Source organism: Hyperolius riggenbachi, chromosome 1, assembly GCF_040937935.1.
Source record: "Hyperolius riggenbachi isolate aHypRig1 chromosome 1, aHypRig1.pri, whole genome shotgun sequence".
In the NCBI taxonomy this organism is placed as follows: Eukaryota; Metazoa; Chordata; class Amphibia; order Anura; family Hyperoliidae; genus Hyperolius; species Hyperolius riggenbachi.
The window spans coordinates 56,404,834-56,430,958 of NC_090646.1; the positions used below are offsets into that span (position 1 = coordinate 56,404,834).

General features: G+C 48.2%; 1 protein-coding gene across 2 annotated transcripts in view; it reads left to right on the forward strand.

Annotated features, from left to right (window-relative positions):
• Window positions 1–26,125, forward strand: part of SFXN5 (sideroflexin 5) — a 401,437-nt gene that overhangs the window by 31,592 nt on the left and 343,720 nt on the right. For both annotated transcript variants that reach the window (XR_011030199.1, XM_068274564.1), the window contains exon 2: window positions 16,533–16,601. Coding sequence is in view for 1 of the 2 variants with exons in the window: in XM_068274564.1 (XP_068130665.1) it covers window positions 16,533–16,601 (69 nt within the window). In the remaining variant the exon portion in view is untranslated. The remainder of the gene's footprint in view (window positions 1–16,532; window positions 16,602–26,125) is intronic.

Below are 26,125 nucleotides of genomic sequence, written 5' to 3' on the forward strand. Positions count from 1 at the left end.
ATAGTTCAGTATAAGCATAGCCTAATTTGTATGCTTGAAATAACATTTTATTAATTCAGTAGCTGTATCAAACACTCCTGTTTTCTTGATTCTTACCGCAGTGGTCGCTCTCTCTTCCTGCCATGACAGGCTCTCTTTCATAGCAGGCTTTTTCAGTGTTTAGCGTGCATTCTGCTGCGGCGCACAAGGGGTGCGAGTTAGCAGTTGTCTCGTGCGCTCGTGTTTGGATGCTATTAGGTGCTCTCTGATTCTAAACATGCGAAGCGCGTAGCAGTGTTGTATCGGGAGGTAGACCAAATCCCTCCAACAATCTCCTGATTGTATTAAATAAAGGCGATCTCTCCTTATGACGGCGAGAATTCCTTCCAGGAGTCTGCCGCTCATCCAGGGAAGACTCCCCGTTCTGACCACGAGCCCAGCACCACGCGCTACTCGCCAAGCTGTTCATCTGCTAATTGCTGAACTCAGCTGCTACTCAGCGAAGCAGACGCACGGCAAATGTATTTATAGGCACAGGAATGAGGGCTGCGAGTACACAATTCTTTTGGTGACCATCGTGTATGCATGGCCTGGGCTGAATGGGAGAGACAAGGCTTCCTCTCCTGCCAGCGTCACAATACTGTATATAAGGTTGTAAAGGGGAACACAGCCAAACGAGTATTTATAGTATAGGTCCAGGGTCCCAGCCAATCTGCATTATTAGTCTATGGCAGGGGAAGGGAACCTATGGCTCGGGACCCAGATGTGGCTCTTTTGACGGCTTCATCTGGCTCACATATAAAATCCATAGGGGTTGATTCACTAAGCTACACTGCTCAAGCAAAACAGCTTAGGGTGGCAGCGCAAATACAATTTTCAAAGTATTGCACGCTACTGCTGTAGCCTGCACTGCTAACTTACTCTCACTACCCCAAAATGAACAGCTGCTCCAATTGTCCCACTCTGGACCGTGTCAGGTCCAGTGCATTTGTAGAACAAGATCCCCGCACTTTAATTGGCCCAATAGGCTGCTTGTCACTTAGGCAGCCTATCGGGCCAACGTGCGGGGATCTCGTCCTACAAAGTGAATCAACCCCCGAAGTCAGCTAGCTAGTTGTACAAGCTGTTAGTCGGTATTTCTCCTGTCTGGCTCTCGGGGAAATTGCTGATGTTGCTGAAACCCAAGAGAAGCTGAAGGCGTCTGACTCTTCTGCTGCCTGGCAGATCAACTGTATACACATCACCATGGCAACAGGGACATGAGCCCTACTGTCCCAGTTTGAAACATATTGTATGGCTCTCATGGAATTACATTTTAAAATATTTGGCGTTTATGGCTCTCTCAGACAAAAAGGTTCCTGATCCCTGGTCTATGGGAGCAACGCCTGGTATAGTAATCTCAGATATAATAAAACTTCAGGTACAGTAAACTAGTTTTTTGTTTTGTTTTTTACCCCTACATGACACGGACTCGGAATATAGTGAAAAGTGGGTGGGGCATGCCTCATGCATCAGTGGGAAACCAATGATCTCGGCTGCACTCTTCATGCTGGCAGGTGAGCTGATGCCTGAATGGGGTGCGATGATTACGGATTAGCTCTGATACCTCCGCAAGTGGGACTTAGCATGGGTTGGACTGCATGATGATTGGCTGCATTTTTGAGAGAGGATGCATGATTGGCCCAAGTGTGAGCAGGAAGTTTTCTTTACCCTGTTGCAGGACGCGTGCTGAAATTTGTCCAGCCTTGGATAAGTGTTGCCTAGTTATGCACCCCTAAGGTATGCTGGAACTTGTAGTCCATCCACCAAATATGCATCCTTGTAACAGCAGCGCTATCTGCCATTGTTTGCCATGTACTCTGTCAAATTATCTCTCAGTAGCCAAACTGTCTGCTAAACTGCATGGTTTAAAACCAGGCAGACATATATCTGTGATGTGCCCGGGCATGCTGGACCATGTAGTCTCTCAGATGCACAGTGTATACCCCATGCCTACTCACTTGAAGGCAGCTTTGCTTAGCAACCACCGGACAGATCTGGGCACATAGTGGGCATAGAACATGTCTGCGTGCTCAGTACTAATAGTATAACATATGTGCTTAAAAATCATAATTTCTGATATAGAAAACCACTTTTCCCCATCCCTTGGAGTTTACTAAAAACGGATTCTACTGTATATTCTGGCGTATAAGACTACTTTTTAACCCTTGAAAATCTTCTAAAAAGTCAAGGGTCGTCTTATACGCCGGGTGTCATTGATGCCGGGTGATACGCCCTATCCTGAGGCAGAGAAGGAGGTAAATAGGATACAGTGGTGGGTCAGAAGGGTGAAAGTGGTGTGTTTTATGGGCACAGCGCAATCTATTCTTCCATAACGCTCTGATAAACAGGTAGACAACGAGAGCTGACCAATCCACTTGGGGAGAGGGAGAGTTGACCAATCCAACCAGTTAATCACCTGTATACTGTTATGTACTGGGTCCTGCGCCATCCAGCGCGCCTATCAGGCTGATGAGCCCAGTGGTTTCACCCCCTCCGGTGGCGTCGGCGTCCCGCTCCTCCACCGCAGCGTGCCCGCTTTCTCGATTAGTAGTTCCCGGCCGGCCTGCGTGTACTTCCGCATCCAGTGACGTCAGACGCACCTAGCTCCGCCATCTGGTGCACACCAGAGCGGTTCTGAAGCGTTTTTTAAAATGCTTGCAGGGGAAAACTGCTTGGCTAATGAAAGTGAATGGGATGGTGCACACCAGAGCGGCTCGTTTTCCCCCAAACTCCTGTCCTGCAGCATCTCTGAGGAGTTTCTGCCTTAATGTTAAGTATAGGAAAGTGGAAAAATGGTAGATCAGAGCTGTTTTCCAGGTGTTTTTGTTACAGTGCCTGTTCAGTAACAGCTTTACTGTAACAATATATGAAATCTGCTACACAAAAATGCTCCGAAAACCACTAGGCATGTGTAGAAAACCTCTCTAAACATGCCTAGAATCACTCTGAAAATCTGCTTCAAAAACCTCTAGCGTTTTGCGGATCTGCTAGAGGTTTTTGGTGTGAACTGGCCCTTTGTGTGTGAGAGCGTGAGCAAACCGTGTTTTGCCACCAGAATTTCAAGGATTCTTCCAGCAGGAACAATGGTGGTCAAGCAGGTGTGGATCGCTGAAGTGGAGGCCAGGCACACTGGTTAACACTTGTACAGGCCCTAGATTTTTGGCTGAGACAAAGTAAACAATGGGGCTGATTGTAAACCAAGGGACTCTGCCGTCTTTTCATATCACCTTATGTAGAAACACATCCAGCAGTACAACGTATTGCCTTTTTAATACTGGACTACAATTGTGTAGAAGGTGAAAGAGTTCCGTTATCCATTAATAATGGTGAATTGCGGAGCAGAGAGCAGATGAGAGGGCTCATGCTGGGCGTTTTTGCAGAGGAAATCTGTGTACAAGCTGCCATGCAGCATGATGTCAGATCTGGAAGGCTGGAGAGGAGCATACTCTACAGTGAATAACATGGTTGGGGGGGGGGGGGGGGGGTGAGTGAGGGGGAGACATATTGTGTGCTCACATTGACAGACACTGCAGCTGATGCTCGGAGAGTTTGGCAGGACACAGGGTAGCACATCCAGCAAGCTTCACTCTCATTCGAGATAAACACGTCTACACTAGGCAGCAGTGTCCTCTTTATACTGATGCAAAGTATTCTGGGTAATTACCTTCTCACTAGAGCACAGGTGTCCATCTCCAAGCCCTTGAGGGCCAGAGCTATGTCGGTGTTGGACTGATCTACCTGCACACTAGAGCCCAGGTGTCCAACCCCAGTCCTCCAGGGCCATGGCCGTGCTAATGCTTAGGATAGACTGAGCTTCCTTTGAAACTAGAGCACAGTTGTCCAACTCCAGCCCTCGAGGGCCACACCCATGCCAGTGTTTAGGATGGACTGAGAAATGGAGAAATGTATTCTATGTGATGAACCACACGTTTCCTGATCCAGTCCCATCAGTTAATTTTAGCTGTGCCAAAAATGTGTGAGGACCTCGACCCTGGAGGACTGGAGTTTGACATTTCTGCACTTAAAGAGAAACTCCGACCAAAAATTGAACTTTATCCCAATCAGTAGCTGATACCCCCTTTTACATGAGAAATCTATTCCTTTTCACAAACAGACCATCAGGGGGCGCTTTATGACTGATATTGTGGTGAAACCCCTCCCACATGAAACCCCTCCCACAAGAAAAGTACGTACTTTTTTTGGCAGTTTCCTGTCTGTGAACTTTGTTGCATTGTGGGAAATAGCTGTTACAGCTGTTTCCAACCAACTGCCAAAACCATGCAGCAGCTACATCACCTGCCAACACTAAAATGTTCACTGGAGTTCCTCTTTAAGAGTAAACTGGAAATGAGGCAATCTCTCCAACCAACATGAACAGCAATAATAACCTGAAAATGTGCTAATTTTTTCAATTTTATCATTGTGTTTTTTGGTTATTTTAGATCAAGTAAGGCCTTACCAACCATCTATAACCAGGGGTACGTGTATCACATGTTGAAAACTTAGGCTCTAGAGGACACGTCTCCATTGGTCTAGAGTCCAGCGGGGGCATGCTTTATGTTACCTGCAGCTTGGCATTCCATTTGGTGACATGAGGTTTGGATGCTTCTCGGCCATGGAAACCCTCTCTATGAAGCGCTCTATGCACTGTTCTTGAGCTAATCTGAAGGCCATACTAAGTCTGGATGTGTGTAGCTACTGTATACTCTGGCGTATAAGACTACTTTTTAACCCTTGATAATCTTCTGAAAAATCGGGAGTCTTCTTATACGCCGGGTGTCATTGTTGGCGGGTGATATGCGAAGCGTGTACACGGCATGCTAATTTTTACGCGTTGCCGATACGTGATGCGTGTGCGCAATATGCTGATGTATAATTACCAGTTGCTGAAGATTCGGCGGGTGCTGTATATGATGGGGGGAAGCTCACCGCTCAAGCTGCAAGTCCTGGGACGCCCAGGGTATGGAAGAAAGAGATTTCACTGTGCCCATAAAACACACCTCTTCCACCTGTCTGTCCCGCCCTATCCTGTTACCGCCTCTCAGATCTCGCTGCTGAGGACTGTAGTGAAGTGGCGCAGGAGCACATGTGTGAGATCTGAGAGGCAGAGAAGGAGGTAAATAGGATACAAGGGCGGGCCAGAAGGGTGAAAGAGCGTGTTTTATGGACACAGCAATATCTATTCTTCCATACTGCTCTGATAAACAGGTAGACAAGGAGAGCTGACCAATCCACTAGAGGGAGAGGGAGAGTTGACCAATCCAACCAGTTAATCACCTGTATACTGTTATATACTGGGTACCACATACAGTACAGCACCAGTATCTGTTCATACATAGCACCAGTATATGATGTTTTTTAATTTTTATTTGGTGTGCATTGGAAGAGGGGTAGTCTTATATGGCGAGTGTATCCCAAACTCTATATTTTAACTGGAAAAGTTGTCGGATCGTCTTACACACCGCAATATATGGTATTTACTTTGCAGAAAGTTGTGATTTCTGTTCAATGTGCACTTTAGTTTGTACTGACCTTCTTTGTGATTTTATGCTGCCTGCCTCTGCTTGGCTCAGTTACTGTTGACGGCTGCTTATACCTTGTTGTGATACCACAAAACTGTAGACACAAGGAAACAAGTGTTCTCAGAATATTATAGGAAGGCCTTGTTTACATCATAAATTGCAATCGCTGACGCCAGTGTTTTTGTGTGTGTGTTTTGTTTTGTGTTTTTCCCCCACGCAGGTAGCGATTTGTTTTTTTCACTTCCTGACGCAATCTATTATATTTTTAATAGATTTCAGCAAACTGTAGCAGCACAGAATGATACAGGAGAGGAGAGTCAGACAAGGAGAGGAGCTGAGACCTCCAGCAGCACAGAACGATACAGGAGAGGAGAGTCAGACAAGGAGAGGAGCTGAGACCTCCAGCAGCACAGAACGATACAGGATAGGAGAGTCAGACAAGGAGAGGAGCTGAGACCTCCAGCAGCACAGAACGATACAGGATAGGAGAGTCAGACAAGGAGAGGAGCTGAGACCTCCAGCAGCACAGAATGATACAGGAGAGGAGAGTCAGACAAGGAGAGGAGCTGAGACCTCCAGCAGCACAGAATGATACAGGAGAGGAGAGTCAGACAAGGAGAGGAGCTGAGACCTCCAGCAGCACAGAATGATACAGGAGAGGAGAGTCAGACAAGGAGAGGAGCTGAGACCTCCAGCAGCACAGAATGATACAGGAGAGGAGAGTCAGACAAGGAGAGGAGCTGAGACCTCCAGCAGCACAGAACAATACAGGAGAGGAGAGTCAGACAAGGAGAGGAGCTGAGACCTCCAGCAGCACAGAACGATACAGGAGAGGAGAGTCAGACAAGGAGAGGAGCTGAGACCTCCAGCAGCACAGAACGATACAGGAGAGGAGAGTCAGACAAGGAGAGGAGCTGAGACCTCCAGCAGCACAGAACAATACAGGAGAGGAGAGTCAGACAAGGAGAGGAGCTGAGACCTCCAGCAGCACAGAATGATACAGGAGAGGAGAGTCAGACAAGGAGAGGAGCTGAGACCTCCAGCAGCACAGAACAATACAGGAGAGGAGAGTCAGACAAGGAGAGGAGCTGAGACCTCCAGCAGCACAGAACAATACAGGAGAGGAGAGTCAGACAAGGAGAGGAGCTGAGACCTCCAGCAGCACAGAATGATACAGGAGAGGAGAGTCAGACAAGGAGAGGAGCTGAGACCTCCAGCAGCACAGAACGATACAGGAGAGGAGAGTCAGACAAGGAGAGGAGCTGAGACCTCCAGCAGCACAGAATGATACAGGAGAGGAGAGTCAGACAAGGAGAGGAGCTGAGACCTCCAGCAGCACAGAACGATACAGGAGAGGAGAGTCAGACAAGGAGAGGAGCTGAGACCTCCAGCAGCACAGAACAATACAGGAGAGGAGAGTCAGACAAGGAGAGGAGCTGAGACCTCCAGCAGCACAGAATGATACAGGAGAGGAGAGTCAGACAAGGAGAGGAGCTGAGACCTCCAGCAGCACAGAATGATACAGGAGAGGAGAGTCAGACAAGGAGAGGAGCTGAGACCTCCAGCAGCACAGAACAATACAGGAGAGGAGAGTCAGACAAGGAGAGGAGCTGAGACCTCCAGCAGCACAGAACGATACAGGAGAGGAGAGTCAGACAAGGAGAGGAGCTGAGACCTCCAGCAGCACAGAACGATACAGGAGAGGAGAGTCAGACAAGGAGAGGAGCTGAGACCTCCAGCAGCACAGAACGATACAGGAGAGGAGAGTCAGACAAGGAGAGGAGCTGAGACCTCCAGCAGCACAGAACGATACAGGAGAGGAGAGTCAGACAAGGAGAGGAGCTGAGACCTCCAGCAGCACAGAATGATACAGGAGAGGAGAGTCAGACAAGGAGAGGAGCTGAGACCTCCAGCAGCACAGAATGATACAGGAGAGGAGAGTCAGACAAGGAGAGGAGCTGCCCTCCAGCAGGATAGGGGATCCGGAGAGTTACTGGAGGAAGCAAGGTCCTCCAGTAGCATAGAACATTGCATGCGCCAATGTAGCATACTTACTCACGCCGGGTACAGTTTTCCATGTAGAGTAGAAAGTAAAACTCTGTGACAAGGATTTTGGACTCCGTTCAAAGTGTTCATTTCAAGCTGCTTGATTAACACTGAGAAATATGTTGCATTATCTTTAATCCATTTACATTTCAGCTGTGTTGATGAAATAAATCGCTCAGGGGCATAGCAATATAAGATGTAATGGAGCCTCCATGCCTCCTACACACAGATTCATGCAGTATAGTCATGTCAAACCTTTTATATTAGACTCTGAGGGCTGATCTGTGAGTTATAGCAGCCAGGACAGGTGAGCTAGCTTGGGCTTGCGCTATATGCTGCATGCTTTTTGCATGCCCCAAACGAAAACCTTTTAAACTGAATGGGAACCGCATTTTTAAAAAAAATGAAGCAAATACTTACCTAAGGAGAGGGAAGGCTCTGGGTCGTATAGAGCCTTCCATCTCCTCTCTCGGTGCCCTCTATCTAGTGCTGCCCCCCCCCCCCCCCCCTCTGTTTCAATCCCCCGCCGAAAGGGTATTTGGAAGTCTTCGGGAGCCGTGTCCTCCCGAAGACGTGCGGCTCCATACTGCACACACGTGAGCGTGCAAGAGAGCGTGCTTGCGCAGGGCCGCCCTTCTTCAGGAGCACTCGGGCTCCCTGAAGACTTCTGAAGCCCCCTTCGGCCGGGTAAAGCAGTATTTGACTAAATTAGCGGCGGGGAGGGGAGTCGGTTCTGTGAGCCTCCCAGTCTTCATAGACTGGCCACTTTTTTTGCTTTGTGTTTTGCACTGCACCAGCATTATATTATCAGAATCAATTTATTTCGCCAAGTAAGTTTGCACTTACAAATAATTTGTCTTGGCAGTTGCTTAACAAACACAAACAAAAACAATACAAGGACAGACAGTATATATACAGCGAAAAACTGTAAAATTTAACCCCAGTCACCCAATAACCAACTGTGCCAGGTTTGAGGCCTGTGCCATAAACAGTTCAAGAATTGTAGCAATTAAATACTCCTCTTGAAAAGCAACAGGTGAAGTTTGATTCACTTTTGTAGGCTCCACCCACTTTTCTGAATATTAATCCCAGTCACCCAGTGACCAACTGTGCAAAGTTTAAAAACCCTGCCATTAACAGAATGTCTGCAGTTTACATTTTCCCAGTGAAATTTGTATTTGTCTCCACCCACTGATGACCCGGCATTGCCCGGGTATGTATTTGACAGGTGTTGGCTCCGCCCACTTTCTAACCCTAACACACAAACACTCAATGACCAAGTTTGTGAGCTTTGGGGTCTTTAGCATCAATAATTTGTATATTCCCATAGAAATTAAACAAATCAGATAGGCTGTTTGTGGCTCCACCACTCTCCAGCATTTGAACCCCAGTCAGCCAATGACCGACTGTAGCAGGTTTGAAGCATCTGCTATTAACAGTGTAAAAATGGCAGCAATTTAAATATTACACTTGAAAATCAACAGGTGAATTTTGATTGGCCATTATAGGCTCCACCCACTTCCCTGAATATTAATCTCAGTGACCATCTGGGCAAAGATTGGGAACCCTGAAATAAATAGTGTAAGAAGGGCTGCAGTTTACACTTTCCCAGTGAAATTTGTTTTTGGCTCCGCCCACTTTTTGTAACCTGGAGACAAAGTCACTAATCAATGCCCAAGTTTGTGAGTTTTGGGGTCCTTGGCATCAATAATTTGTATTTTCCCATGAAATGAAACAAATCTTATTCACTGTTTGTGGCTCTGTCCCCTTTTCTGAATTTGAACCTCAGTGACTCAATCACTGACTGTACCAGGTTTGAGGCTTGTGCCATTAACAGTGCAAAAATGGCAGCAATTTTAATATTCTCCTTGAAAAGGGACATGTGATTTTTGATTGGCATTTTTAGGCTCCACTCACTTTTCTGAATATTAATCCCAGCCACCCAGTAACCAGCTATGCTAAGTTTGAGAACCCTGCCATTAACAGTGAAGAAGGGCTGCAGTTTACAATTTCCCAGAAAAATCTGTTTTTAACTCCACCCACTTTTTGTAACCTTGACACACAGTCACTACTCAATGACCAAGTTTGTGAGCTTTTGGGTTCCTGGCATCAAAATTGTGCTAATGGAAGCATTTTATCCAGCAAAGAAATCTGGCTGTTTTTGGCTCCGCCTCTTTACTGAATTTGAACCCCAGACACTTAACGACCGACTGTAGCAGGTTTGAGGCCTCTGCTATTAACAGTGTGAGAATGGCTGCAGTTTCAATATTCCCCTTGAAAATCAATAGGTGAATTTTGATTGGCTCTTGTAGGCAGGCGCCACCTACTTTTCCGAATATTAATCCTAGTCACCCAGTGACCAACTGTGTGAAGTTTGAGAACCCTGCCATTAACAGTGTAAGAAAAGCTGCAGTTTACATTTCCCCATGTAAAAAGTTAGTTGTTTTTGGCTCCGCCCACTATTTCTAATCTTGACATACAGTCACTTAATGACCAAGTTTATGAGCTTTGGGGTCGTTGGCATCAATAAGTTTCATTTTACCATTGAAATTAAACAAATCTGATTGGCTGTTTTTGGCCGGCTCCCTTCAGAATGTAAACCCCAGTCTCCCAGTGACTGACTGTACCAGATTTGAGGCCTCTGCCTTTAAGAGTGCATGAATGGCAGCAATGTAAATATTCCCCTTGAAAATCAAAAGGTGTATTTTGATTGGCTGCTGTAGGCTCCACTCATTTTTCTGAATATTAGTCCCAGTCACCCAGTGGCCAACTGTGTCACGTTTGAGAACCCTACCAATAACAGAATGGCTGAAATCAATCTAAAAAATCTGATTGGCTGTTTGTGGCTCCACCCCTTTAGTGAATTTGGACCCCAGTCACCCAATGACTGACTGTATCAGGTTTGAGGCCTCTGCCACTAACAGTGTAAGAATGGTAGCAATGTGAATATTCCCCTTGAAAATCAATAGGTACATTTTGATTGGCTGTTGTAGGCTCCACCCACAATTCTGAGTATTGATCCCAGTCACCCAGTGGCCAATTGTGTAAAGTTTGGGAACCCTGCAATGTAAAAAATGAAGTTGTTGGCACCGCCCACTTTTTCTAACCTTGACATACAGTCACTCAATTATCAAGTTTATCAGCTTTGGGGTCCTTGGTATCAATACTTTGTATATTCCCATTGAAAAATAAACAAATCTGGCTGCTTGTGGCTCCGCCCCCATCTTGAATTTGGACCCTAGTCACCCAGTGACCAACTGTACCAGGTTTGAGGAATCTGCTTTTACCAGTATAAGGCAGGGAACACACTTGACTTTCAGTTTTCCGCGCGCGTTTTTCTGCATACTTTTTCTGCACACCAAGTGTGTTTTCATGCAGGAAAACGCGCACGTTTTTTCACAGCAGCTGATGTAATTGATAGAGAAAACTGACAAAATGTGCAGAATCAGGATGCAGAATGTCAGTTTTTTTTCTGCGCGCGAACAACACAGTAAGGGCTCGTTTCCACTATCGCGAATCTGCATGCGTCCAACGCATGCAGATCCGCACATGTAATACAAGTGGATGGGCCTGTTTCCACTGTAGCGTTGTTGAGGTGCGTTTTTTTCAGCGTGAAAAAACGCACAAAAGAGCCAACGATTTCGCCTGCGTCGGGAATCCGTGCGAATCGCCGCTAATGTATTTAATAGTAAAAACGCATGCGTTTGTTACATGCGTTTTTACCCGCGATTTCGCGTGCGATTTCGCACCTTTTTCAATTTTATTTAGCCCTGGCAGTGTCATGGTTAATTTCGCATGGCACCCTGCCATGCGAAATCGCAGGCGAAATCGCGGGTAAAAACGCATGTGGAACCGCATCCGCATGCGTTTTTACAAGCGTCGGAATGCGGCCGAAATCGCGTCGCAACAGTGGAAACAAGCCCTCAGTGTGCACTAGCCCATTGATTAACATGAGTTCTCAGTTTTTCTGTGCAGAAAACGCGCACGAAAACTGTCAAGTGTGTTCCCTGCCTAAGAGAATGGTAGCAGATGAAATATTTTTGGCTGTTGTAGGCTCCACCCACCTTCCAAAATCGTAATCTGTCACCCAATGACCAACTGTGCAAAGTTTGAGAACCCTGCCATTAACGGTGTAAGAATGGCTGCAGTTTATATTTTCCCAGTAAAAGTTGTTTTGGCTCCGCCCACTTTTTGTAACCTTGACACACAGTCACTCAATGACCAAGTTTGTGAGCTGTCAGGTTCCTGGCATCAAAAATGTGTGAATGGAAGCAGTTTATCCACCAAGGAAATCTGATTGGCTGTATGTGGCCCCGCCCCTTTAGTGAATTTGGACCCCAGTCACCCAATGACCGACTGTAGCAAGCTTGAAGCCTCTGCCATTAAAAATGTAAGAATAGCAGCAGTTTAAATATTCCCCTTGAAAATAAACAGGTGAATTTTGATTGGCTGTTGTAGGCTCCACCCATTTTCTTGAATCTTAATCACATTCACCCAGTGACCAAGTGTGGCAAGTTTGAGAACCCTGTGATTAACAGTCTAAGAATGGCTGCAGTTTAGATTTTCCCATTTAAAATGAATGGCTGAATTTTGATTGGCTGTTTTATGCTCCACCCACTTTTCCTGGATTTATAACCTCGGTCACCAAGTGACCAACTGTGCCAGGTGTGGGAACTCTGGCTTGATTACTGTGAGAATGGCAGCCTTTTACATTTTTCCATTGACTTGAATGGGTGGAATCTGATTTGCTGTTTGTAGCTCCGCCCAGGTGTGCAGTGGGGACCCGAGACCCCCAGAACATATCATCCCAGGTAGTAAGGGATCTGTGTACCAAGTTTCGTTCAAATCGGTCAAGCCGTCTTCGCGTGATCGCGGCACATACACACACACGCACGCCCGCGCACACACACTTTTATATTTATTTATTTATATATATATATATATATATATATATATATATATATATATATATATATATAATTTTTTATTTTTTTTAACACCCCAATTAAGAGCTAAAGGTGCCCATACTTCTAGCGATGTTTGGGTGGGGAGACAAAGGCTGGTTTCACACTTTATATTGTTGGTGTTAGTATACGGTGTTCCCTGTCTGGCAACCTTCCAAGCAGGAAATGCCACGAGCTTGTGGTCACTTCTTGTTTCGGGTATGCGAAAGTGCACTGAAGGGTATTGTAAAGATACGGTTATGCGCTGCAAAGCTGACTTTTTAACAAAAAACAAGCGTCACCATAGATTAACAGGACTTCCACGCCGATGCAGATCGCACGGTAACGTAGTTCTGCACTAGCGTTAAATTGGGCACTTCCGGCACAGCGTACCGCGACGTGGGAAGTGTGAACTTCCCCATAGGGTTTTCATTAGCCTGCGGTAGCAGAGCGGCAATACACTGTGCCAGTGCGAAAGGGCCCTAACGGACAGATCTCTCTGATTAGAGAGATCTGTCGGCTGCCTGTACACTGTAGGCCGATTCCTGATCGATTTCAGCATGAAATCTCCCGGAAATCTCCCGGCAATTGGTGTCTGCCGTTGCCACCCCAAATGTAAATGTGCCCATGCGAGGTAATCTCACCTGCTACAGCTGCTTCCAGTTTCTTCTGCTGTTTTCTGTTTCCCCTGAGCACCGCTGTCATCTCATCCATCACGTGGTGGCACGTAAACACATGGAGCGGGTGTGATGTCACACGCATGCGCCTGGTGCTGCTCGGGAGAAGCAGTGGATGAGACCAGGAGACACGGCAGATGAGATGTCCAATTGCACGGCCCCAGGGGGGGTGCACATTTGGGGGGAAAACGGCGGAGGTCTGTCCCATTCATTGGGCGGAGCGATATCACTCACCTTTATCACCCCCCCCCGTACACAACCTCGTACCGGGATTTTACAGCATGCTCGATTGATAGTTTTGACTAATTTCAGGACCAAATTGGTTGAATCGTCGATCAGGGGTGCATGTTGCAGCACTGATTTTAAACAGATATGATAAACATTTTCTAAGTGGATCGTCGATCGTGCCACAATATTGCTAGATGTGTGGCCAGCATAAGTTATAAAGCCCATAAGTGTCTTGTGACTTTGTGTTTACACACAGCAGCCAGGTTGATGTTCTCTGCAGAGTGTTGCTATTTGCAGAAATCAGGTCAGATTGATGGAAATGCCAGATCTAACCTGTAAACAGCTCCCAGCTGTTTGCTCTGCTTGTGAACACGTCTGCGATCCAGGCCTATCACTGCGGGGCGTGGTGTGCTTTCTGGCTCAGGATAAGGAGACATGGAAGGCCTGCCTGCTGCACAGATACAGCATGTCAGCATTGTACTGCTACTTCCTGAGGTGTTCTGGCTGCAGCCCATCAACCCAAATACACAGAAGTACAGAGTATATTGTCTTGTCACTAACTGTTCCTCAGAGAAGCTCACAGTCTAATACCTACCACAGTCGTCATATTATTATTATTATTGATTTATAAAGCGCCAACATATTCCGTGGCGCTGTACAAAGTAAGTACCAAACATGGGGTACATAATACAGACAATGGTGTACACTAATATACAAGATACATAATTAGTGACACAATACAAAAATGATAAAGAATACAGAATTGGTAATGACAGTGATAAAAGTAACATGATAAATAAAATGTATAATGATTTCCAAGACACAAAGGAGGAGAGAGCCCTGCCCTTGCGAGCTTACAATCTAAAGGGAATAGCGGGGGGGGGGGGGGGGGGAGAGGGGGGACAAGAGGAGGGGTAGTACACAGCAAATATATAGAGGCTTTGTGATTTAGGATACCTAGCAGGAGTGCAATTTGGTCTTAGGACAAAGGGAAGTGGCCTAAGGTAGCGCATATGCTTGTCGGAACAAATTAGTTTGTAGAGAGCGTTTAAAGGTAACAACGGTTGGCGAGTGACGGATGTGTTGTGGGAGGGCATTCCAGAGGAGGGGTGAAGCGCATGCAAAATCTTGTAAACGTGAATGTGAGGAGGTATTCTAGAGGAGGACAACAGAATTTCCCATAGCGGATAGCAGCTTACTATCATGGCCAGCATTTAGTTTTTCAGCAGTTAGTGCTACACTAGCTTGCTTTTTTTTTTTTCTTTGTGGGCTCAGACCAGACAGACCCTGTGACACCGCATCCGTCGCCTCGCCGCCCCCAGAGCTGTCCCCTCCAGTGTAAAACCCTACCCCCCTTCCCCGGTGCAGTATTCTTTACCTGTCTGTTCATCCGCTGGCTGTGGGCTCCGTCCACATACATGTGCCCACGTTATGCCGGTGTTGTCTGATCGTACTTGTGGCTGCAGAGATATTTTGGGGGGATTATATTAAAGTTCCCACTGAGCATGCGGGTTGCTCAGTGCGGAAGGCAGCTTCAGGGCAGCCCCATCAGATATTACTCCGGCAAACAGGTGGGGCAGGTGTAGGTGGACGTAGCCCGGAGCCAGCGACAAACAGATAAAGTCTAATACTGCTCCTTGGGGGGAAACATATTTTACATTAGGGGTACAGCGCCAGGAGTTCGATCATGTTCATTGTTTGTCCTGAAATGCACGCCAATAACGCCGCGAGCCCGGCCCTTCATCTTACACCATGTCTGATCGGTACATGCAAATAATTTCAGCGCGAAATCGGTCGCATGGTCAATCGGGCATGCTCTTGTCAGCTCCGATTTTTATTCAGTTATAATAATTGAATCAGATGGTCGATCGGCTGCCAAGTCGCCTGATGTATGGTCACATTCTTCACACTCTACCTCTTGTCACTCCACCCGCTCCGTCTTATGATTTTAAAATCTACACTTCTAAAATGATTGCTCCCAATTTACATCAATCAGCTTGATTGCTTTCAGCATTAGACTTGTTGGGTTCAGTTGTGTTTTTAGGCTACTTACACACCAAGACGTTGCGTTTTAGGGGACGTTATGGTCGCATAACGTGCCCCTAACGCAACACCTGGTGCGTGATGCCGCGATGCGTACTCTTGGACGCATGTGGACCACGTGGTCCCGCCAGCCAATCGCCGCACAGAGCGGCCGCTCCAGGAAGCAAACCCTGCACGTCACACCGTGTAGTGAATATTATTTAGCCATGTGGCTGGCCGAGGAGGAGGAGGGAAGACCTCCTCCTCCAACACTACTGAGCATGTGTGCACAGTCTAATGCGGCTTAGCCGTGCATAACGCCGTAGCATGCAGCACATTCAACTGACGTCCTGCGTTACAATGTAACGCAACGTGGGCACTGTGAACAGCCCATTGATTTTTCATTACTGTGCGGTGGGCTGCGTTACAGGCTGCTCTAACGTGCGCCTGTAACGTCCCACTGTGAAAGCAGCCTTAAAGAAAACCTGTAAAGAAGAAAAACCCTCTGGTGCATACTTACCTTAAGAGGGGAAAGCCTCTGGATCCCAATGAGGCATCCCCTTCCTGGGGTGTCCCGACAATCCAGCACGGCGACCCCCGAACAACGCCTAGGTAAATATTTGCCTACAGCGATCCTGGACAGACACACTAGCGGCTCTTTATTCGGGTTAAGGCGGAAATGGCCAAACCCGATCTACTGCACAGGCGCGAGTCCTTTACGCCTGTGCAGTAGAGTGAATCCGATCAGGTTCTGCTATTACCGCCTTAACCGGGACAAAAAGCTGCTAGTGCACCTGCGCAGGATGGTGGTAGGTAAATCTTGCACGCACCTGCGGACCCTAGACAAGCCTTGTAGCGGGACTTTCAGGGGAGCCAGTGCTGGATTGCGTAAAGCTACAGAGGAGGAGGAAGCCTCATTGGGACCCGGAGGCTTCTCCCTCCCAAAGTGTCCCCCAGAGGGTTTTTTTTTTTTTAAGTAAGATAAATGTTTTATTATCACAGTGATGATGTGATGTGGATTTGTTGTCTTTATTTCAACAAACCTAACTTCCTTTTGTATTCTCCTTGCACAGAGCTCGTTCTATGGCCGCTTCCGACACTTCCTGGACATCATCGATCCACGCACGCTTTTTGTCACAGAGGTAATGTAACATCTGTTTAAAGAGTAACTTTAGCAAAAAAGGGGGGGGGGGGGAATTATAAGTTAAAAAAATAGAAGAGGGATCAAGAAATGATTGATATGCGCCATATAATTTGTTCATATTGTTTAATCCACAATGAGCCTGCAGGTCATCATCTTAACTACTGGCAGACATTAACCACTTTACCCCCCAGTGCTAAATTTCTCCGTCCCTCTGCGCACTGCTTCACCCCCAGGGACGGAGAAAGGCGCACTTGTTTGTTTACTGGCTGGGAGTGGGCGGGGACCTCGCGCGCACACTCCAGCCAGCCAGCACAGCAGGTGACTAATTGGATGTTAGGAACAAGCGTTCCTAAATCCAATTAGACGCGCCGATTGCGGACACAATGGGAGACTGCTTCAAACAGAAGCAGTCTCCATTGATAACAATTAAATGTAAACAAATGTGCAGCGCGCGATCGCGCGCCCCCGCGACCCGCGCGCGCGCGCACACACCCCCGCTCTGCAGTGCAATGATTGGTTATGGGGACCCCAGTCCCCAATAACCAATCAATGGAAGCAACGCTGCAAGGCACAAATAGCGCTGGTGCTTCAGGGGTAAAACCCCTCCGTTGTGAAGTGGTTAAAGAACTAGACAGCACCAACTGCCATTATCTATAACCACACCCACTAACTGCGATACATAGATGGATATACATATGCACAGAGGGAGATACTGGGTGCTTGGCAGTTGGAAACGGCTGTTATTTCCTACAATGCAACAAGGCTCACAGACAGGAAACTGTTAGGACCTTGGTCCTGACATCACACTGTGGGAGGGGTTTCACCACAATATCAGTCATACAGACCCCCACCCCCCAGATGATCTATTCGAGAAAAGGTAAAGATTTCTCATGGGAAAGGGGGCATCAGCTACTGATTGGGATGAAGGTCAATCCTTGGTTGCAGTTCATTCTTAAAGCCAAATTGTAGCTACAGATAGACGTGGAATATGATCTGCATTTGGACTGTCACACTTGGGCTGTGATCCAAATAAACATACTGGTAGTTACAAGGCCAAAATATGCAATTTATTAAAAAGTCTAACCTGCCTAATGACTTGTCATTTTGCCTAGGCAGCCCTTCTTGTAGCTCAAAACTACCAAGCTATGGAACTCGGCCAGCTGCCCACCCTCCGTATACTACAAAGCCTATGCAGACCGATGGGGAATATACCCAGCTGGCTGATAGGACATGAATGGCAATAGCACACTGCACAATACAGAACCTTCTGAGGATGCTACTGGCCTGTATACTTTACTCCCCTTCACCCATGTCTGTGATGTTCACATGTAATTTAAAGGGGAACTGAAGTAAGAGGTATACGGAGGCTGCCATATTTATTTCCTTATAATCAATACCAGTTGCCTGGCAGCCCTGCTGGTCTATTTCTCTGCAGTAGTATCTGAATAACACCAGAAACAAGCATGCGGCTAGTCTTGTCAGATCAGACTTTAAATTCTGAAACACCTGATCTGCTGCATGCTTGTTCAGGGGCTATGGCTAATAGTATTAGAGGCAGAGGATCAGCAGGGCTGCCAGGCAACTGGTATTGATTAAAAGGAAATAAATATGGCAGCCTCCGTATACCTCTTACTTCAGTTCCCCTTTAAGGGTGACTTGAAGTGAGAGCGATATGGAGGCTGCCATATTGACTTCCTTTTAAACATTACCAGTTTCCTGGTAGTCCTGTTTGATCTTTCATGCATCAGCAGAGTCTGAATCACACACCTGAAACAGGCATGCAGCTAATCCTATCAGACTTCAGTCAAAGCAGCTGATCTGCATGCTTGTTCAGGGGCTAAAGGTATTAGAGGCAGAGAATCAGCAGGATGGCCAGGCAATCTGCATGGCTTAAAGGCAATAAATATAGCCGGCTCCATAACCCTCTCGCTTCAGGTGTCACTACAGGTTCCGTCGCTGGTTCCCCTGAACAGTGTGCGCCTAGCACAGGTGCTGTAGTTGCTTTCCACTTGTGCTCCGGTGGAAATGGCTGTGCCCGGTCTGGTCAGCTTTACTGCACAGGTGCTGGTGAGTTGCGCCTGCGTAGTACAGCGGACCCAATCAGTGTCGGTTATTTCTGCTGGAGCATGAGCGGAGATCCGCTACTGCACATGCATATGGATTGTTATTATTTTAATTTTTGGGGGCTGCCAGCGCTGGGACAGAGAGAGGGATGAGGGAAGCCTCATTAGGACCCAGAGGCTTCCCCCTCCCGAGGTAAGTATTTTTCAGGGGGTATGGGTTACTTTAAGTATAGGATCTTTGCAAAATGCTTTTCAGTTGTAATACCTAGCGATTTCTAAGCGTTATTGCAATGCTTATACTACCCAGGAAAAAACACCAGCTTACCCCAAATCCCTTGCAGAATCTGAATACTTTAAAGAGACTCTGAAGTCTCCTAAAATCCCACTTTTTATTCAACATTTATCTTCAACACTATCAGCCATGCTAAAACGCTGCATCCCCGTGGCAGAAAGCTGTTTACAAACCCCCCAAATCCCCTTGGCTAATTGCGGAGAGCGCTTCCTCATAGAGGCAGAGCTTTGGGCTGCAGCTCTGCCTCCATGCCCGCTGTTCGCCTCCTCTCCCCGCCCCTCTCAGTCTTCCTTCACTGAGAGGGGCGGGGAGAGGCAGAGATACACAGGGATTGACGTGAATGGAGGCAGAGCTGCAGCTCAAAGCTCTGCCTCCTCGGGCAGTAAAATCCATGACCAAGAAAGTTGTGGATTTTTGCCCCGGCATTTGGGGGATTTGTAAACAGCTTTGTGCCGCGGGGATGCAGAATTTTAGCAGGGCTGATAGTGTTGAAAATAAATGTTAAATAAAAAGTGGGATTTGAAGAGGCTTCAGTGTCTTTAATCGCAAGCTCTAGCACTAAAGTAAAATCGCCACCTGACTACAGCGGAAAGCTTAAATCTTGGTTGGAAGGAGAGAGCAGGAAATCTTTCCTGATATGTCAATAGTGGCAGTGATTTTATGGTGCCCTTTACCTTGGTGTTAGTGCAGTACCTTTTATATGCGATTTCATGAAACAGGGTCCAGTGTGCATGGACCCTCAATGTGAGTTATTGTTTTTCTTTTATGTGGTTTTATTAAAGTGTTCCTAAAGTAGTGGTCAGCACCTCAAAAAAAAACCTCTTTTACGTTAAAACATAGCTTTCAGACTTCTCAGCCTTTCTTCAGTGTGGGACAGTCCCACACTGAAGAAAGGCTGAGAAGTCTGAAACGGCGGGCTGTCGCTGGAACTCAGCCCCACATGCTGTCCATCTATTTTTATGGATTTTAGAATTTTGTGAATAAAGAGCCATGTTTTAATGTAAAAGAGCTATTTTTTGGAGGTGCTGACCACCACTTTAGGAACGCTTGCTGCCGTCCAAGAGGTACTCAGGGACGGATGGTCATAGCACTCCATTCTATCATTCATCTTGAAACCGTGGGTGCTGATCACATTCAAATTTTTGTTTTATTAAAGTGTACCTCCCTGTGCAATTAAGTATAGTCTGACTGTGGTTTTTGTACTTTGGTGGCATCCCATCACTCTTTTGTTATCACTGGGTGACTGCAGGTGCAGTCTTAGGCCTCTTGCACACTGCAAGCGATTCCGATTCAGATTCCGCTTTTTAATCGGTTTTTACATCCAATTCCGATTCCGATTTGCAGTTTGCTCCCTGCACACTGCAAATCAGAATCTGAATCGGATGTAAAAACCGATTAAAAAGCGGAATCTGAATCGGAATCGCTTGCAGTGTGCAAGAGACCTTAACGCCGAGGATTATACAGTTTCTGTGCTGTTTATCCATTGTGGAGTGGGAACCTCTGGCAGCTGTTTATCCGGCTCAGCGCTTATATCATCACCTACCAAGTACTAAAGTAAAATCACTACAAAAAGGATCGCTGCTAAAATCACTTTATAAAACTCATGCAAAAACCGTGAGAGATTGCAGCTGTGATCTGCGATCTGTAGTAGTCCTAAAAGAGCCCACAGTTAGGAGGCTTTGCTAGAATGGTGCTACAGTAGTAAGGGCCCGTTTCCACTTCGGCGATTTCGCCGGCGATTCTGCAGAGTTTCCCCGCACATGATTCGCACGGGGAAACTCTGCCATAGGGGATGACGGGGCCGTGGCGGAATCGCTCGCGGGAGCGATTTGGCTGGAACACCCCGCAGCATTCGCCGCGGAGGCTGCGAATCCCAAAGCCATGCATGGCACGGCTCATGGGATTCGCCTGCGATCCCACCCACCCGCTCAGTGCCGGCGTGCGTCTACGAGACGCACGCCGCACTAGTGGAGACGAGCCCTAAAGGAAGAGACTCAATTTGCATAAATGTAAACATCCTTTATATGTGTTTACTATATAGATACCACTGCTGCGCATGCCACTTTTACTCGCCAGGCGCTGCTCTCCGGCCCTCCGTGTGTGCAGCGCTGACTCATAGCTGTTTGTCTCCTTCCCACTCTGGCGTTCTGAATTAAAGTGTCCGGGGAAGTTTGTTTTCCGATAAGAAACTTCACCTTTGCTCGCTTTCATTAAAGTGACCTCGCAGGGTGTCCCTGCATGTGAATCCACCGTCACTTCGTGAAACAGAAGTGTTTCAAAGGGGACCTGAACTCTTGCACAGGGCAGAAGGAACAACCTAGAGAAATGCACCCTGTATGTATTTAGAATGTTTAGCCTGTCCAATGCCCCCTCATCTGTGACTACTCGCAAGTGTAATTTGATATCTCAGCTGTGTCAGCACAGGAATCTATTCTGCCGTAGCAGAACAGCTAATTTGTAAACTCAGAATGTTAACACTATGTTTGCTTCCATGAAAGCAGGAAGTAGACACACTGCACATTTATTGCAGGATTTGTATCAGCTGTAACAAAGAAATGTTTTTCTTTAAAGGTTAATATGCAGTTTCTTATCATTTATAGCAGATAGGAAATTCTAAGTTCAGGTCCACTTTAATGAAACCACAGTTGCTGTCTCTCACCAGGATAATCTGTCCCTTTCTCCATACAGACACTTGAAACTGTGCCGTAACAGTAGTCTAATGTAGCTCAGTATAGCCTGACTGCTGCTGTCTCCCATGTGATCATTTTCCACCACACCTCCCTTTTGATGATTCATGCTGTCCGTTCTGTGAACTCACAAGTCAGAGAAGACAGCATGAGTCATTAGGAGGGAAGGGTTGTGCAGTTATCAAGTTGGAACAAGCCGAGTTGAAATGCAGTGCAGTTTTGATTGAGCTTGATGAAAGGTAATTTATTCAGGGTAGGAAACAACATATGGGTTTCGGCCTGCCCACTCAACCGAAACGGCTCTCACCAAAGTGGTCAATCACCTTGCTTTAGCTTAAGCTGAAGGTAAATACTCCATTCTCCTCCTCCTTGACCTTTCAGCAGCTTTTGATACAGTAGATCATCCCCTACTCCTCTAGTCCCTCCAATCCATGGGCATTCATGATCTCGCCCTGACCTGGCTTTCATCCTACCTCTCCAACCGCTCCTTCACGACCTCCTTCAATGAGTCCTCGTCCACCCCCAACCACCTCTCAGTGGGAGTCCCCCAAGGCTCGGTCCTTGGCCCCCTACTGTTCTCCCTATACACATCCTCCATTGGCAAGGTTATCTCCTCCTTGGGTTTTAACTATCATCTGTATGCAGATGACACCCAAATCTACCTCCACACCCCTGACATATCCACCACTACCATGGACAAGGTCTCCTCCTGCCTATCTGCCATCTCCTCCTGGATGTCCGCTAGGTTCCTGAAACTAAATCTAGACAAAACGGAATTTATGATCTTCCCACCCCGGTCATCCCTGGACCTCCCAGATGTGCAGGTCACTGTTAACCACACTACCATTCGCCCTACCTCTCAAGCCCGCTGTCTGGGTGTCACCCTGGACTCCACACTCTCCTTCACTCCCCACATCCAAAACCTCACAACGTCCTGCAACTTCCACCTTCGTAAAATCTGTAAGATTCGCCCTTTCCTGACCTCTGCCACCACCAAACTCCTCATCCATGCCCTCATAATTTCCCACCTCGACTACTGCAATGCCCTTCTGTCTGGTCTTCCTATGACCCGAATAGCCCCACTGCAGTCCATCATGAATGCGGCAGCCAGAATTATCCACTCCTCCCATCGCTCCACCAGGGTCGGCTCCCCTCCGTGAATCCCTCCACTGGCTTCCTATCCAGTCCAGAATCAGATTCAAGATACTGTGTCTGACCTACAAATCCGTCCACAAAACCTGTCCAACCTACATTTCTGATCTTACTCAGAGATACACACCAAGCCGCTCACTCCGCTCCTCCAATGAACTTCGCCTGACCGCCCCCCGCATCACCCAGTCCCATGCACGCCTCCAAGACTTCTCAAGAGCCGCTCCAACACTATGGAACTCCCTACCTCCACCCATTAGGGCAGCCCCCTCCTTCAGCACCTTCAAGAAGGCCCTCAAAACTCACCTTTTCACTCTGGCCTACTATCCCTCACAAGTGCTCTAAACCCACAGCTGAACTCTGGTCCCCTACCATTCGTGTCCTTACCTCTCCCTCTAGATTGTAAGCCTTTGGGCAGGGTCCTCCTCCTTTTGTGTCCTACCTGATCTTGCACCTCCATTACTGTGCACCCATGCTATGCATCTGAGTGAACCTAACTTGCCTAATCTCCATGCTCCATCCAGTGACTGACTAAGCATTACCTGGTACTCATACTACGGTGTGTGATCTGGTTTTCTTGTATTCCTGTATTGTCATATTGCTGTATGTCACCCCTAAATATTGTCTGTAACCTAAACTAATGTCCAGCGCTGCGTAAAATGTTGGCGCTTTATAAATGCAATAAATACCGTATTTTTCGCCGTATAAGACGCACTTTTTCTTCCCCAAAATGTTGAGGGAAAAGTGGGTGCGTCTTATGCGGCGAAGGTACGGATTTTGGGCTGCAGAGGTGCGCAGGGAAGCAATAAATACATTACCTGCTCCTGCCGCCGCGCTCCAGGCTCCAGTCCTACTTGATCCTCTTCTTCCGCTGCCCGCTGCTGCCCCAGCCGAACATCGCTGGCCGGTCCTAATTAGCTGCATGGATACGCTATTATCACACGCATGCCGCCGAACAACGCTGGCGGGTCCTAATTAGCTGCGCAGGGATACAAGATCAGTGTGCTCCGGGTCACGTATGCGTGACCCCGGCGCATGTGGTGTGCTGATCGCGTATCCCTGCGCGGCTAATTAGATCCGGCCAGCGTTGTTCGGCGGCATGCGTGTGATGATAGCGTATCCATGCGGCTAATTAGGACCGGCCAGCGATGTTCGGCGGGGGCAGCAGCAGGCAGCGGTAGATGGAAGAAGAGGATCGGGCAGGATTGGAGCCAGGAGCGCGGCGGCAGGAGCAGGTAATGTATTAAGTGTACTCACGCTGCCTGCACAGGGGGGACACCGACACTGGAGGACACTTACAGAGGGGGACACTGGCACAACAGGGGGGCACAGGCACAATAGGGGGACATGGCAGGCACAGGGGGAACTGGCACAACAGGGCGCCACAGGCACAAGGGACACTGGCACAACAGGGGGGCACAGATACAACAGGGGGACACTGGGACAACAGAGCGGCACATGCACAACGGGGGACATGGCAGGCACAGGGGGAACTGGCAGAACAGGGGGCCACAGGCACACTGGCACAACAGGGGGGCACAGGCACAACAGGGGGACATGGCAGGCCCTGGGGGCCACAGGCACAGGGGACACTGCCACAGGGGACACTGGCACAACAGGGGGACACTGCCACAGGGGACACTGGCACAACAGGGGGACACTGACACAGGGGGCCACAGGCAAAACAGGGGGACACGGCAGGCAGAACAGGGGGACACAGCAGGCACAGGGAGACACAGCACAGGACCAGCACAGGGGGACACAGGAACAGCCAATCACTACACTGGCCACATAGAGGAACATAGGCAGGCAACATGGGAACAACCAATCATAACACTGTCCCCTTATGTGGTGTAATAGTATGTAATGTAACTGGAAAGGGGGGGGGGGGTAAAAAGTCCTTAAGACACCCCTGCATCATAGACACACACCTAGGTTTAGTTTTTTCTTTTTTTCCTGATTTTTGCCCTCTAAATCTGGGTGCGTCTTATATGCCGGAGCGTCTTATACGGCGAAAAATACGGTAATAATAATGTGCCTTCTTGAAACACTTCTTCTGTTCTTGGGCTAAAGAGGATCTGTAGGCAGGAAAGAAAAAATGTCCTACAGTGAGAAAACCTGGTACTTGCCTCTCCCCTAGGGCATGGGTGGGCCCTGGTCCTCCTCTTCAATATTCTGATAGCCAGTACTATGTGATCCAGGGGTGCAGTTCCATTGTCGTCTGGGGTACTGCTGTCACCTCCATAATGATCGCTGACCTCAGCCGTGTTGCAGGCTTCTGTGCAAGCGCTCCTGCCCCTTGGCTTGGAGGAAGCCAGGACATGACAGCAGGACAGGTGAGAGGTCACACTGTGCAGGCACCCGGGGGACTCTTACACTTTCCTGGAGGTGGCATTGCTAGGCTGATTTCTGATATGCTGAAGTCGATTGGGAATCGGCCTGCAGTGTATGGGCAGCCAACCGCTCTCTCTCTGATTAGATTTGATCAGAGAGAGATTTGTCTCTCGATCTGCCCATACATCGCTAGATGTGCTTTCATTTCCACAGTCAGCGCTATAAGCTGTACAGCTAGTGATGGCTGTGCTGGGGCCTCACATAGCCCCATAGTGGCCGGTGACCCTCAGCCCCCTGCTGGCAGCTCTGGCACACACACTGGCTGTACAGCTATGGCTGTGCTGGGGCCTCACATAGCCCCATAGTAGCCGGGGACCCTCAGCCCCCTGCTGGCAGCTCTGGCACACACACTGGCTGTACAGCTATGGCTGTGCTGGGGCCTCACATAGCCCCATAGTGGCCCTGGACCCTCAGCCCCCTGCTGGCAGCTCTGGCACACACACTGGCTGTACAGCTATGGCTGTGCTGGGGCGTCACATAGTCCCATAGTGGCCGGTGACCCTCAGCCCCCTGCTGGCAGCTCTGGCACACACACTGGCTGTACAGCTATGGCTGTGCTGGGACCTCACATAGCCCCATAGTGGCCGGGGACCCTCAGCTTGCCCCCTGCTGGCAGCTCTGGCACACACACACTGGCTGTACAGCTATGGCTGTGCTGGGGCCTCACATAGCCCCATAGTAGCCGGGGACCCTCAGCCCCCTGCTGGCAGCTCTGGCACACACACTGGCTGTACAGCTATGGCTGTGCTGGGGCGTCACATAGTCCCATAGTGGCCGGTGACCCTCAGCCCCCTGCTGGCAGCTCTGGCACACACACTGGCTGTACAGCTATGGCTGTGCTGGGGCCTCACATAGTGCCATAGTAGCCGGGGACCCTCAGCCCCCTGCTGGCAGCTCTGGCACACACACTGGCTGTACAGCTATGGCTGTGCTGGGG